Here is a 15,137-nt window from a genome sequence, read left to right on the forward strand (position 1 = left end):
CGCCTTCCATTCAAGCTGATTCATGCTTGAAGTCTATTCCATCTCTGAGGCTGATGATACAAAGAAGAAATCCACCTGCTGGGCTCATGAAGTAATAGTAAACAGCAGGGCTGAATAAAAAGTCCCTGTTATTTTGTGCTGTAACTAAGGATAGCAGCTTCAGACTCTTCTTTTACGCTATTTTAATTTTTTTTTTAATTCTGGGACTCGAATTGAATAACTCCAAGGAAATACTGATGCAACAGAGCAGTCCTAAGCATGTTTATTCAGATACAAATGCCACTATATTTCATGGGGTTTGCTGCTAGGGGATAGTGCATAAGATTGCAGTAGCAATATATGATAATACTGAACACCAACACAAAGGCCATGCTAGATATATTATTAGAAAAGGCACTGAAAATCATAGCAAAACATTACCTTGGTACGTATCTGTAATATAGCTATCTTTGTAATGCTCTCTAGTACTGTTTGGATCAGGGAGATCCTTCCTAAAAGAGATAATGCCTGCAATTTAGAATCTTGTCCTTCTGAAAGAAAGGTTGCTACAAGTAGGAAGGTCGACATGCATAAAGTTATTTGTTAGAGCAAGGAAAAATAAAGTGTTGGCCTCTTGATATTGTTCAATACCCTCCCTGGGGTTCCTTCCTCTCGGCTGTGCTTGGTAGGATTCTGCTGCCCAACAACCTAGTTAATAGCTTGCACTGAAACTGAGAGAATGATTCAAGTGCCACTTGTTGTGTTAATGTCCTACTTGCCATTTAATTTGTTGGAGAGCACTCAGCTTAAAGAAAACCTTTTCAGACTCCAGCATAGCAACCACAGGTGAGGGCACTTGCCTCCATGCACAGACTGTGGGCTTTGTGGACATTTGCAGATGGTCACTCTAAGGTGAGGATACATAGGTCTTACAAAGCATCAGCCTTTCTTATTCTTGTGAGTAATAAATGTTCTCATGTGCAGGTAAAGAGTACAACTAAAAAGCAAGAGGTCCACCGGCTGGATAGCTCAGTGAGTCAGATACCTGGCTGCAGAGGCAGAGATTGGGAGTTTGAGCCCCCTCTGTCCCTTGCAGAAGAAAAGCCAGCCTGTGTAGCCTTGAGCAAGCTGCATAGTCCCAGTGACCCCAGAGGAAGGGAATGGTAAACCATAGTCCCAGTGACCCCAGAGGAAGGGAATGGTTATGCCTAGATAACCTTGGGAGCTCTTTCCATACATCAGAATTGACTTTACACCATACAGTTATTATTGTTAAGGCTTAAGTGCCCAGATAGGCAAAGTAGGTCTTTCTGCTTGTACAGTACTGTATGCTGGTATCCTCTAGTGGAAGAGATGTTATGGCACATTGCTGTAGATGGTTTTCTTCTAGTGTGGCCTATCAGTAGTGGGGTAGAAACAACCAAAAATGGGCCTACACTTAGAAAAAAAATGTAACAGAAGCAAAGAAGGTTTTGAGTGAAATGATACAGATGTGTCATTGAGCCAGTTCATCCCAAACCTAACTTTATGAATGCAGTCCTGTTGCTTAGCATACAGTATTACCTTGCACTAAAGTAAGCCCATTTGAATCAGTTGAATTTACAAGGAATTGTCTTACAAGATCCTCATTGATAGATTACTTAATCAGTTATGTGACCCTGTAGCAGTGACTGAAATTGAAGCTGCAACACTAAACAATCCAATTCACAATAAGCACCTGCCAAACACATTTCTAAGCAAGTATGTCTAGGTTTGCACTGTAAGCCTTAATTTGCCTTAAACAGAAGACCCACTTATTTATTAGTTTTGGTTGCACTGAACCTGGGGCACAGCTGAAACCCCACAACCACTGTCTGATGACAGAAGGTGAAGTGGCTTTTGTTCTGCAGCCACTCCAGGTAGCATCTCGCTCCTGTGGAGCTCTTTTGGAAGAACGTAACCATTGATGTATGGTCGAGAGTGTTGGTTGCCAGTTCACTGGGGGTTGCCCAGCACTCTCTGACAATGAGGACACCTATCACTCACAAACAGAGCCTGATGGGGGTATCCATCATGCTTCCCACCCCCACCTCCAACTCTTGTTGATCAGAGCCTCTGAATATGTCTGTTCCATTCCTTGCGGTTAGGGATATTTGCCACTGACAGCTCTGTCTTCAAGGAAAGGTAATGAAAGGTGAAAGGGAGGGAGGAGTAGGAACGGAAGGCCAGAACTTTCCCCTTGCTACCAAAGGATCACCCCCCAGGCCCAGAGTCAGAGATGAGAGAGTCTGCCGTTCACATCAGGTGCCCTTTGGGTCGCTGGCATCTCCGAGCCAAAGCAAAGATCTGGTCCTCCGTATCTATCTTTTAGGATGTTTACTACCAGTAAGGGATAAGTCATTGGTGCCTCAGGCTTCGCCTAGCCCAGATCAAAGTGTGCCACAAATGGGAGGAGCATTTTAGGAAATGGCTTACAGAGAAAATGAGGGAGGCAGTCGATCCATAGACCTTTCAGTTAATGAAACTTCCTGCGGGAAGGTTTTTAAATGACATATGAGACCAGCAACATATGTGATGGTGCCATGGGGAGAGAGATTTATAACCCTACATAATGACAGCCTCTGATTGCAGCAAGTTTTAATTTTCTAGCAGTACCTGCCTTTTGTATAAAAGAAATTGGAAAGGCTGTTTCCTCTCTCATCCCAAGTTACCTCTGAGCCTCAGCAGGACACAGGCAGATGCAAGGAGCACATCATAAAATGCACACTTGTCTTCCCCCCCCCCATGCCTTCCTCTCTTACCACATGCACCAGTCATGGGGGCCACATAGCTAATACTGCAAGTATAGTTCAGTCATTTATTTATAGACCCAAACTCTGCACAGGACATTGTTGGTTGTCACTATGGAAACTGGGGCTCAAAGAGTACTCAAACGATGTATTCAGAAACGTTTGAAACCAGCACAGGGGCTTCAGAAGCAGGGGGCTTCTTTCAGCTGCTGAGATGTGGGTTCAAGTAGTTGCCACTTTGAGCCCACTCACCCCGGAAAACTGCAGGCAACCCTAACACCACATTTTTCATAAAATGCAGCTATTCCAACCCTTCTAAGAGGGCTGTGCTAGCTTGCTCTCATTTGCTCAGCATCTTAAGACTGGTATAGTAGGGGGTGTCAAGGTTGAGTGCCTTCAAAGTGCTGCTTTGGATCTTGAAGGATCCCTGAGACCTGTGCAACCGAGACGGTCCTGGTTTGCTCTTGACAGTCAATCAGCACTTTCTCTGGGGCTTTGCCTCAAGGCAGGGAGTAACGGTGTCTGCTTTGGGGTTACTGCTGTGTGACTGGAAGGGCAAGGCAGGGGTGGATGGGTGAGTAGCTGTTGTCTTTCCTCCAGATTTCCACAGGAGGGAGCCCTTGGTCTTTAGCGGCAAGGTGGTTCTTACAACAAAGTACTGTACTGTAGTGCCACATGGAGTTGGCCTGGGTAGCCTTGAGCAAGCTGTGCAGTAGTCCCAGGGCGCTCCCAGAAGAAAGGAATAGGAAGACCCTTTGAGTAGGAAACCTATATAGAAAACCCCAGACAGGGTCACTATGGGTCAGAACTGATTGCAGCCAGGGTGACCTTAGACTGTGAAGAGCAGATCAACAGGTCCCTTTAAGGGGAATTCCTTTTGCTTGAACTCTTGAAAATGTCATGGAGGTTCCTTTCTGGCCTTTCGTGAGTGTCTGTGTCTGCCCTAGGCAGTACTCCCTTCCTATTTTGAGAAGGCAATAGAAGAGAAATTGCAGATCGTTTCCCACCATTTCCCACAAATCTAAATTTTGGAATCAGTGCTCTCCTATGCACAATGTGCTCCCCACCCTGCAGACCTTAGAGATGGTCCATACAATGAAAATCAGTCATGCTATCCTGAACCATACCTTGTAGAAACACCTGGTGCCACGAATGTCGCCCCTGGGCAAGCTGACAGGTCATCTCTGCCATCGTGTGACAACCAAGGTGCCCCCTCCCCTCCACCTGCTGGGATTCTGATTCTGGCTCCAGACCTCCTGCTCTGGTTCTGTGCCCCGAGTGACATCTGTTTCATCATCCTCTGATCCAGATGGAGCTGCTACAACATTTCTGGTTGAGACCATATAAAACCTGCCTTTCAGACTGAGAAGTTATTCGCTAGTTGCTTCAAATGAAGGGCATGAGAGATGCTTGCACAGATTCATAGGGTGCAAAGATACTACGAGATTGCTTTACCTTGGGTTCTTTTTAAGAAGAAAGGTGGGATTAAAATATTTTAAATAAATACATAAATAAATAATAAGTACCTATCTCCCCTCGGTGAGCAGGATTATTGTGCTAAACTCCATCCATGACAAAGGGATATTCACGTCTTTCTAGTAATGGGAACCATGTAGGATGTGGTTGGTCTTCACATCTAAATGGTATACTGGACCTCAGACCACCCTATTTGGTCTAGCTCCTTCTGCTGTCAATTTACCATATCGTGAAATGGCAGAGGAAGAGAGTCACTTCAGTATATTGGCAAATATACTGCTTCCTCTGCTCTTCCATGGAGGGGAACAGGCAGTTCAAACATTTAGACTCCATCACAGCACCACAGATGCGCTGCAGCATTTGTAAAAAATAAATTTAAAAAAAAACTTTCAAAACAGCACACTTCCTTGAAGAAGCAGGAGGGGCAATGAGGGGCATTCCCCCCCTTTCTTTGACTTGTCCAAAAGGTCAAGACAAGTACCTGTCATCATCTGGGCCCAGTGCTGAGTACTTCCATGGAGGAGCAGAGGAAGTGTTTTTTCTTCTTAAACCACTTCATGATATGGGCAAATTGACAGCTGAAGTCTCAGTCTGGTTTATTCCTAGCAACTGCACATGTTGGAAATGAACCAAAATGGAGCAACACTACCTGCACCAGAAAGGTAGAAGTCCCTGACAGGGACCCGGGAAAGTGTGGGTAGGAACGCTCTGGGGATGGGCTGGCTCACCCTAGCAACTGCTTCACCTGATTGCTGGAAAAAGGAGCAAACCAAGCCATCCCCGTAGCAGACCAAATAGCTTTCTTCCTAATGTGTAACTGGAACTGCAGGTGCCAGAGGCTGAGGCTGAGACCTCTGCATGGAAAGAGTTTCTCTTGTTAGTGAGCTGCACCCCTGATTTATTGTTTATATTGGTGTGAGTGAAAGAAGGGACAGGGCAGCAGCTATGGAGATAAGGGCGCTGCCTACCTGCTTGTTTGCTACCTAGGGCTTCAAACAACATGTTCTGGGAGCTTCAGTTTTCTGAGCAGATGTAGCCTTCTCAGCTGGAGAATCTTTACTCACTCATATTACTCTAGTTTTCAGGGTCATTTGGCAAAAAGCTGGCCTTCTTTCCCTTCCAAAACATCCTCTACTCCCCTCTAAGGCTCACCAGTCCTGGGACACCTCTGGCCACACCACAACCATCTCTCCGCACCACACAGTGTTGACACATTTCCAGTTTGCTTGCCGACATCTCCTGACTGACGGCTGAACATGTGGATCCTCTTTGTCATGTCCTGATGTGCAGAAATCCCACTGCGTCTCGTCTGTGGTGTTTGTTTCACATGTGGATGTTTTTCCTTGATGGCACAGTGCCTGAGAGATACACACACCTCCTTTATTGCAGTACTTGTTCCATCAAATAAATAAAGATATCCCTACCTTTGCTGCACCTGATGCGACAAAACATTTAATTCCTACAAAAGTACACATTCTCCTGTAGGCTGCAAAGATGTACCAATTCAATTTTCTGAAAGGAATTTTGGCTCTCATTTTCCTTTTTTAAAATTTATTGTGGGAGAGAGATGTCCTGCCCTCTATCCTGCATTAACAGCTTGAAATCCAGCCTTCTTTCCGCTGTGGAATAGACAGTCTTGAGAGGTAGGCTAGCACGCTCAAGGAATGGTTTTGTGCAGGCTAATTGTCCAGGATGATTAGGTGATCATTAATAGGAGCTAAAAAGGAAGCCATGGCTTAGAGCTGCAAGACCTGAGCAGGGCTATTTAATTCTTAGGGTCACAGACCGCTTAAGGGCACAGACCGGCAGCTCATAAGAAGAGCGTTTGGTCGACAGCTGAGCTCCGTAGAATGCAAGATCGTAGAATGCCAAGAAGCAGAAGACGGTGACGCCTTCGAAAGACCAACAGATTTTACTTGGCCTGTGAGTCTTTTGTGGATTTATTAGTCTTCAAAGTACTCTAGTACTCTGCTGTTTTGCTGCAATTGTCTGGCATCCCGCTTCACCCCCTGGAAAAGGTCCATTTGACAAAAAGTGACAATTGCCTGCTTGGCCCTGGCAGAAACATTATTGGGACTTGTTTCTGCAATTTGAATGAAAGCACACACAGAAAGAGAGGGAATCGGGTGGACAGAATTTGGACCTGTGAGTTGGCAAAATGCCTCCTATGGGGCTGGCTGATGGGCTTCCTACTCTCCAGTGGGGAGGGGGCTCTCTGCTTGCCTGTTTGTAGTACATAAACTCTGCTCCACGTCTCCAGCATTCTCTCATCCATGAGAAACTCAGCACTCCTGCTATGTTGCTGGAGTCTCTTACTACAGTACGTGGGGAAATGGGGGGTGGGGACACGTGACCCCGTAACAACAGGATCTGGCCTGTTTCCTTTTTTATAAACTTATTTTACTAAAATGAATTACACAACATAAACCTACTACCACACAGAAAAAATAAACAAAAAACCACAATAAAATACAATTACATATCACACAGTGCCACCTTCACCTGCAGGATCAGCATTAAACTTCATTCAATCCATTTCCCCTCCAAAAATACATAGTTTCTTCACTCGGTATATACCCCTTCCCTCTCCAAAATAAATATTGCAAAAATACATTCCATATTTTCTTAGAATCATTATTTTTTTGATTGGCCTCTTCTTATTTTCATATCATATGTCAGTTTGTCATTAATTGCCATGTCCCATAATTCTCTATACCATTCCTCTAGGCTGAATTGATTAGCATTTCTCCAGTTTCTTGCAAATATCTATCTTGCAGCCGTAAGGATCTGCCCTATTTCCCTTGATGGTTCTATCTGAGAGGACGAATCTGTATGTGACCAGGTCTACCTCTGCTCACCTCTTCCCCCCACCCCTTACTTCCTGCTGTAGTGACCTGCCAGCAATGTGGGAATGACTCATTCCATGCTTGTGGCCGTCCACAGTCCACGCCTCTTTTAACACTTCTATTTTAGCTGCTGCTCTGAAAGGCAACAAGAATGGGGGAAGCCTGGGAACAACCGGGAGGGGGGGAAGCTGAGCATTGGACTGCCTCACTTGCCTCCAAAATGGTAGAAGAGATTTGGGGTGTGTGTGTGTGTTTACAAACCATGAACTTAGATCTGCCAGGAGGAGGAGGAGGAGGAGACCAGCAGCCAGCAACCACAGCACTTAGGGGCTCCAGATCTGCCGTTCACATCGGCTGGATCCACTACCCTCAGCACAATAGGCTCCTCTGCTAGATGTGGGAGGCAACAAGGGGGACCACCCTCTTCTCTTCTCTGGTAGAGGGATAGCGTGGCTACCTCAGCAAAAAGGAGGGCATCAGTCACCAAAGAAGAGAAGAAAAGAGGTTACTAAGGTGAATAAAATTGCATGTGGTAATTAATGTGCACAGATGCAACATAGGAATGGTTTATATAATCTGTTAGCAGAGTTACAATCTGCCCCATTCACGCCAGGAAGACAGCGCCCGGAAGGCCCGGGTGGCTGCTGGAGGTCCTCTGCAGGTGTTGCTAATGGTTGATGAGCGGCTTCAAGACATCTCCCTTCTTCTGGTTTTTAAAAAACAAATTATTTGATCGGAAGCGTCCTTCAGACACATGCCATCTTTCGAGAAGAGGGCTGTCCTCTATAGACGAGGGCAGGTGGCCTTGATATCTATGAAGCACAACAGTTCTCTTGCTCCCAATGGCAAGATGACAAACTCATTTGACTGGAGAATAGTTTTTTCCAAAGACTTTGTGGCCAGAAGCCAGAATCGAGAAGGCTGGAATGGAGAAGGCGCTCTGGGCAGGGAGTCATAAATGGCTGCTGCTGCTGCTGCTGCTGCTGCTGAGGTGAGGCCTCCCTCCATAGCCCCACTCATCTAGAACTGCTCCTAGCTTGTGCCTCTCCTGCAGCCTGGAGTTGGGTCCTCCCCAAGGATCTGGGTTGCTAGGCTGCTGCTGGGGCACATGGGCCTTGGTGACGCTGCATCCCTTGAACAGTGACCCTTCCATGCCTTGAATGATCCAGCCAATGGACACATCCATCAGCCTTCAGTGGCATCTGTTCTCCCTACTGGCATCCCAAAAGCTTCTTGTGCCATAAGATGAGTTTAAAATATCACTCAGATTGTTCATAAATGTACAGTTCCTTCTTACATACATTAAGTAACTAGGAAACAGGATCAAGGGTTCCATACTTGACGGGCTTCCTTTCCATCAGGCCTTTCCTTTTCCTGAAAAGACATGTGGTGATGTTTGTTGTTTGGGGGTCTGAAGCTTTAGCATCCTCAAGCCCTTCCCCTTTTCTCTGGGCTCTTCTGCTGCTCCAAGAACCTGGGCCGGCTGGGGATTCTGGGGGTTGCAGTCCATGGAAGGAACTTGCCTTTGGGGAGCCTGGCCCTAGGTGTCCCAGCAGAGCAGGGCCTGCCCTCCTCCTGCAGTGCAGGCAACAAGGTGCCCGGCCCACTTCCCGAGCTTGCTGGCTGCTGGGATCAAGAGCCACTGCCCTCTTTTGCGATCCTTGTTGAGCCTCTTGGTTTCTGTGCAGAAACTGGCTCTATTTTTATCTGACTAAAGAAGATCCGCTTTGCAGTAATTGGCCAGATAAACAGATACTCGCTGTACCAACCAAGTTAATGGGATACGCCGAGAGTCCAGGGAGCCACTTTACGGCGCTTTGCTCCCTGGAACTAGCTGGAAGAGTTATGGCATCCATTCTGGTAACCTATCCAATGAAGACTCTGACGAAGCACACACAAACACACACACACACACACACACACACACACACAACACTGCGTATCCCCTGACCCACAAGAAGGCCATGCATTCATCAGGAGTAAATTTAAAGCATTTCCGGAATACTGCTAAAGCTCTTAGCAGAATGGCATTAGAGACAAACACGTGCGGGAGTTTCTCTTTGCAGTTCACCCAGGTCTTGACCTTCATTGACCTGAGAGAGATTATGGGGATCACCCTAATGGGCCCCGTTATTTACTTCCAGCAATTTCATGGGCAAATCTCTGTTCTTTCCTACCAGTTGCAGATATCATGAATATAGATCCTCAGTTAAAATTTACAAAACAAAATGGAATAGAATAAAATAATGAAACAAGGCTAAACTGTGCATCTCCCTCCTTCCTGTAGCAGTCTTCAGCTGCCTGCTCTGGGGGTCGAACTGATACGTCAAAGTCAGAATGGAGGGAGAAGTCATCCTGCGTGAGTTTCGCGGGGTTTGAAAAAGACTGCCTTTTGGACCACAGTTTTTTGTACAATTCAGGTCGGCTTCTCTTCTGAGCCTTCCTGTCCGATGCAGAAAATTCTCAGGCTTGAGAGTGAAGCTTGGAGACCAGAAGCCAGCCAGGTGTCTACCTCCCATTTGGGTCTGATAGTTCTGGACTTGGACATGAAATCACTACACACAGACATAAAGTGATGGGCAGAGATGTAATAAAATGAAAGAGAAACTTGGAGCTTTTGAAATTGTTTTATAAAGCCCTAAAAAAGAAGCAAGAACCCTTCCATAGGAAAGATTGAAGGATACATTTAAAAAAAAAGAACTTGAAGAAAGGACTAACAGATGAGGATCGAGGAAAGAGGCAGGACAGTTACTGAGCTGGGAGAACGTGTGAACAGGCCGACATCTCGCCCAAGGTGCCTAAGCGCTCTTTTATTTGCCCACTTTTCCTGAAGTACACGCGACTCTGCTCCCCCCCCCTCCGCATCACAACCCTCCCGTCAAGTGAGAAAGCCACCCAGAGAGATTCCGAGCCAAACAGAGCACACGGTTCTGAAATCCTGCTCTGGCGACTGTTTCCCCCCCCCCCGGTCCGCCTGCCCCCCCCCCGGCTCGAGCCCCAGGAAGCAGGGGTGGGAAGGCCGGCCAGCTATCCCTCCCGCCCGTCTTTAGAAGGTCGCCTTGCTTCCTTTTGAAAAAACGACACCGCCACCGCCACACCTTTCTCCTGGCTTTGGTCGATCATTCTCCTTTCGATCCCACTTCCATCGCTACAGATGAACTGGAGGCCCCTCCCTGGAGAGGAGACTGACACGCGAAAGCCCTTCACACGCTCAAGCTTGCGAGCGGCCCGATCCCATCAGCATGACATCCGAGTCTGGTGCCTTTTACGCGATACCGGTTAAAATTTGGTGGGAGAAGGAGAAGAAGAAGAGGAGGCAGCCCCACCCGGCTGTTCCCACCCATCTTTCCCGCCTCCCCCCCCCTCCGGCCGAGCTCCCCTGCCCCGAAACCGACGCCGCGTGCGAAGGGAGGGGCCTGGCCGAGAGGAGGGCGGCGGCGAGGAGCCTTCCTTCCCTCCTCCCTCGTCTTCGGGGAGACCATCCTGTCCCTCCCGGCCTCGCGCCCCCGGCCGGCCCGGGAGCGTTCCCGCCTCCCGCCCGTCTCCAAAGCGGCGCAGGCGAGGCGGCGGACTGGGGGGGAGGGCGCCCGGCGCAAGTCCTGCGCAACGCCATCCAAGAATTCCCCTCAGAAGCAAGACTGGGAGCCGGTGCTGGAGGGGGGGGGCGAGGAGGAGGAAGAGGAAGAGGAGTAGGAAGGCAGAGGACGGAGGAGGGCTGCCCCCGCCTCCTCGCCGGCGCGCCTGAAGCAGGAGAGCGCCTCGGAAGCGCACACGCCGCGACCCCTCCCTGCCTCCCTCCTAGCCCGCTTCAGAGGCGCAGCGGCCGCGCGGAGACCGAGGCTTCGGCTGGGCGGGCGAGCGGGCTGCGTGTGCGTGTGCGAGCGCCAAGGAGCCGGAGCGGAGGCAGCCGCCGCCGCCGCCGCCGCCGCCGGAGGAGCCACCGCATTGCCGCTGCGCCTGCCGGAGCCTCGCCAGCGCGCCCCCCCCCCGGCCTCCTCCTCCGCCGCCGCCGCCGCGAGCCGTCCGGAAAATGCGGGCGCTGGGGCCGGGCCGGACCGGGCCCCCTCGCCACCTCAAGGGCTGCGGCCGCGGGCGGAGGGCGTCCGGGGCCGTCTAGGAGCCCTGCCTGCCTGCCTGCCTGCCTGCCTGCCGCCAGGGGGTCCGGCTCGCCTCCCCCTCCGCCGCCTCCCCCTCCGCCGCCGCCGCCGCCGCCTGCCTCCGATGGTCCTCTGGAGGGCAGCCCTTAGGCCCCCGGTGCCGCCTAGCTCGCCGCTCCTTCCGCCGCGACCCCAGCCCGTCTCCTGGCCCGGAAGAGCGGAGGACGGATCCTGCGCCTGCCTCTGATCGCCTTCCTCTTCCTCCTCCCGGCGCTCCCCCAAGGATGCGGGAGCCGCGGGCCCGGCCTTCCACCGTCGCCGCGCTCCGCCTTTGGTGCAGCCTTTAAGGGGTCCTGCCTGCCTCTCTCCCTCGGCTCCGACGCTCCCTTCTGCAGCCCCCCGTCGGAAGCGCGTTGCCCGCCCGCGTTACATGCATGTCCAGTGGGGGCAGGTTCAACTTTGACGATGGCGGCTCTTACTGCGGCGGCTGGGAGGACGGCAAGGCGCACGGGCACGGCATCTGCACCGGCCCCAAGGGCCAGGGCGAGTACGCGGGCTCGTGGAGCCACGGCTTCGAGGTGCTGGGCGTCTACACCTGGCCCAGCGGGAACACCTACCAGGGCACCTGGGCGCAGGGCAAGCGCCACGGCATCGGCGTGGAGAGCAAAGGCAAGTGGGTCTACCGGGGCGAGTGGGCGCACGGCTTTAAGGGACGCTACGGGGTGCGCCAGTGCACCGGCCACGGGGCCAAGTACGAGGGCACCTGGAGCAACGGCCTGCAGGATGGCTACGGCACCGAGACCTACGCCGACGGAGGTAAGCCCGGCCGGGACCCCCCCCCCCCGGACACCGAGGTCGTCCAGGGAGCGGCTCTGCTCGGGCGGCTGCCCTTCCCGGGGGTGGGGTGGGGTGGGGTGCCCAGCGGCCGCCCCTCTCGGCCCAAGGAGGGCCTGCAGTGTCCAGGCGGGCGGAGAGGGCGCGCTTGGAAGCGGCGCTGGGGTATCGGCGCAAGGCCCAGAGGAGAGGCCCCGGGGCTGGGGCTGGGGCTGCCGTTTGTCATAAGGCTGGCCCAACCCGGGAGAGCGGGGTCGGGGGCCCCCGGAGGCCCCGCGCGGCCCGCTCTTCGGCCCTCTTGCTAGCAGCCCCTCGTGTGGCGGGGTGGGGGGGGAAGACGACGCCTGCCAGGCCCAGGGCGGGGCGCGGAGCTTTAGCCTGGACGCGTCGCCTTCCTCGCCGGGGGCTCGTTCCTTCCAATCCCTCCCAAGCCCGGAGCTGGGTTAGAGACACCTCGGTGGACCGGGCTGAGGCTCGCCCTCCGTGGAGGCTCCTTTGGCAGCCCGAGGAGGAAGGCACCGGTAGATGCCCGCAGGTGTTGGTGGCGCGCGCGCGCCGGGGGGGGCAGCGTCAGGAGTCATCAAGCTGGGGAGGGAGTGTGCGGGAGAGAAGGGGATGTTGCGCGGGATCCCCGCGGTTTGAACGGGCTGGGCTGATGGGGGGAGAGTCGGGAGGAAGGCCAACCCGGCTGCCTTTCTCCTCCGCCCCCCTTCTAAGGGCCGAATCCCTCCGTCTCGCTCAGCTAGGCCTTCCCTCGGAGGTTGCTCTTGGCCTACCTACGGAAGCCCTGAGGATGGAAGGAAGGGGGTCTCGGGCAGAAATGCTTGCGTCCAGCACCAGCATCTTCTCCTCTCTCGTCCCCCACCCCCACCTTGCCTCAAACGTGCTAGCAGGGGAAAAGGCGAGGCCCCGGGCCTTCCCCTGGGAGAGGGAGAAAGAAGGGAAAAGCAAGCCCTAGGAGCAAACCCCAAAAACACAGCAGCCCTGTGGGGCAGAGTGTAGTGCTGGGAGTGGATGGGAATCAGCCTCACCCAGCTGGACCGATACAGCCTGTGCTGTGTTGATGAAAGTCCTTTGAAAGGGTTGTTGCTTGGGCACATGGTGAGCACATCGTTTTTGGAAGAAAGAAAAAAAATAACAGGCAGAGCATGGCTGGGACATATTCTACATGTTCGCCTCTATCCCTGTTTAAGGAGATGTAGTTAGATTCTGCCGCCAAGTTCCTGCAGGCTCCTAAAATTGCTCCCCCAAGGAGGAATCCTGGAGAGGACATTCCACCTCCCCAGGTATCCCCAGATACCAGGGGGTAGGGCTGTGTGGTAGCAATTGTGGTTTCTAAAGAAATGTGGATGAAATTTCCACAACACTGAAAATTAATGTGAGAAGATAGACACTAGGAATATAAATTTGCTGGCTTGATAAAAGGATTTCTGCCCCCAACATTAGGAAAGATGTATGTGAGGGGGATAGCAAGGTGACAGTGAAAGCCATTTGAGAAGAAAGGGCTGTCCAGGTAGTAAAAACGTGCCAGGAGGTTGTGAAGAAAATATTTGCTCTGTGTGTGTGTGTGTGTGTGTGTGTGTGTGTGTGTGTGTGTGTGTGTGTGTGTGTGTGTGTGTGTGTGTGTGTGTGTGTGTGTGTGTGTGTGTGTGTGTGTGTAAGCACACAAGTTCTGGTTGTGCCACTCAGCCAAACCATGTTCCACCTGTATTGTCTCATCAGCACTTTTGCTTATGGTTCACCTGAAGAATTTAAAGAACATCCAGTGAACTTTAGCTGGACTCTTGGAGGATAACACAGGATGTGTCTTTATTCCATGCAGCTGGAGTTCCCAGAGTAGCTCCAAGGAAACCATCTCCATGTTTCCTGATGACCAGAATCAATGGTTCCCCCACATTCCCACAGTAACAGAGACTGGACGTGCAGGTGGCCCTGATGGGTCACCAGGAATGAGTAACCTCTGGTGATCATCCTATGGGAATTAAGACCTGCCCTCTCTCATCCCCCTGGTCTCTTCACAGCAGGACTTCTTGGGACATCAAAATAATTTGCCACCTATTTTGTTTTTGTTTTTATTTTAAAATGATACATAAGTCACAGGCAGGTTAACTGTCACAGTGTGTGTAGAAAAAGAGAAGTCAGTGTTTGTCAAAGGTTTGACCCCCCCCACCAGTTCCATCTCCAGTTTCTTCTGAAAGAGAGGTGTCTAAACTCAAATGTTTTTTTTGCAGATGACGCCTTTTATGATTAAAACGTTGATGGGCTGTACGATTCAGCTTGTCTGCAAGACAAGGGGCCCGAAAAATCTGTTTCCACCCATTGCTCACCTCAGCCAACGTAGGCACCCATGTCTCTTGACTTCCTCCCACAGTCACCCTTCTGGTCCAAAACCACAGAGCAGGTGTCCTTTCCTGCCCTCCTTTTCCACCCTTGACATATGCTGGCTCTTGCAACTTGAACCCAGGGACCCATCCTGTATTTAGGAGCATGCACAGGTTCACACATGCACTCACACTCCAGTGCTGCCATAGACATGATGCTTACCCCGGGTGCATGTACCCACTCACAGATGCTCACACTCCCTATTTAATTCATGTTCCAGTCATAAACAGATGCCTCAATCACACAAAAATACTGCCTATTCCCAGGGCAAGAATACTGTTTATATTAGCTCCCAGCCATGCAGGTGTATCACCTATGTGCAGTAGGGGCTTGCAGTCCTCTTTTTGACAGAAGGGGGAGGGGGTCAAATGCAATAAATAAATAAAGCTGAGCACGAAGAAATGGCCCCTTCCAGCCCCATGGTGTTAAAAGGCCAGCCATATAATTTGTTTCTTTGCATTGCAAAGAAGGAGGAAGATTTTTGGTTTCTTGAGTCCAGACCTTTCTAGCAGCCAAAGCAATGGATTTTAGAGTGATAGAAGAGGTGAAGGAGAAAAGCAAGCACTCATTTCTAAGTCTGAAAATTATAGTGGTCTAAAGAAAAGCCTTCAAGCATTTCATGTGCGGCTGCGATCTCTATTTTAGCTGCTTTATATTTGGAAATTCAAGCAGAGCTAACTGAACAATACGGAAAAGGCAGAACAGTTCTGGAAATAACGAAGCAATACAGAAGCGCCTATGTCAGGCTGACGTTG

At 51.0% G+C, this 15,137-nt stretch overlaps 1 protein-coding gene across 3 annotated transcripts in view; it reads left to right on the forward strand.

Moving 5' to 3' along the window:
- The first annotated feature begins 11,139 nt into the window (after positions 1 to 11,139).
- JPH3 (junctophilin 3) overlaps positions 11,140 to 15,137 on the forward strand; it is a 43,940-nt gene continuing 39,942 nt past the window's right edge. Inside the window, exon 1 of one of the 3 annotated variants that reach the window (XM_078380419.1) lies at positions 11,140 to 11,982. In XM_078380419.1, the coding sequence (XP_078236545.1) occupies positions 11,601 to 11,982 (382 nt within the window). In that variant the 5' untranslated portion in view covers positions 11,140 to 11,600. The remainder of the gene's footprint in view (positions 11,983 to 15,137) is intronic. The other 2 variants (XM_072980926.2, XM_072980925.2) reach the window with 2 other exon arrangements.

Source organism: Pogona vitticeps, chromosome 10 (genome assembly GCF_051106095.1).
Source record: "Pogona vitticeps strain Pit_001003342236 chromosome 10, PviZW2.1, whole genome shotgun sequence".
NCBI classification, from domain to species: domain Eukaryota; kingdom Metazoa; phylum Chordata; class Lepidosauria; order Squamata; family Agamidae; genus Pogona; species Pogona vitticeps.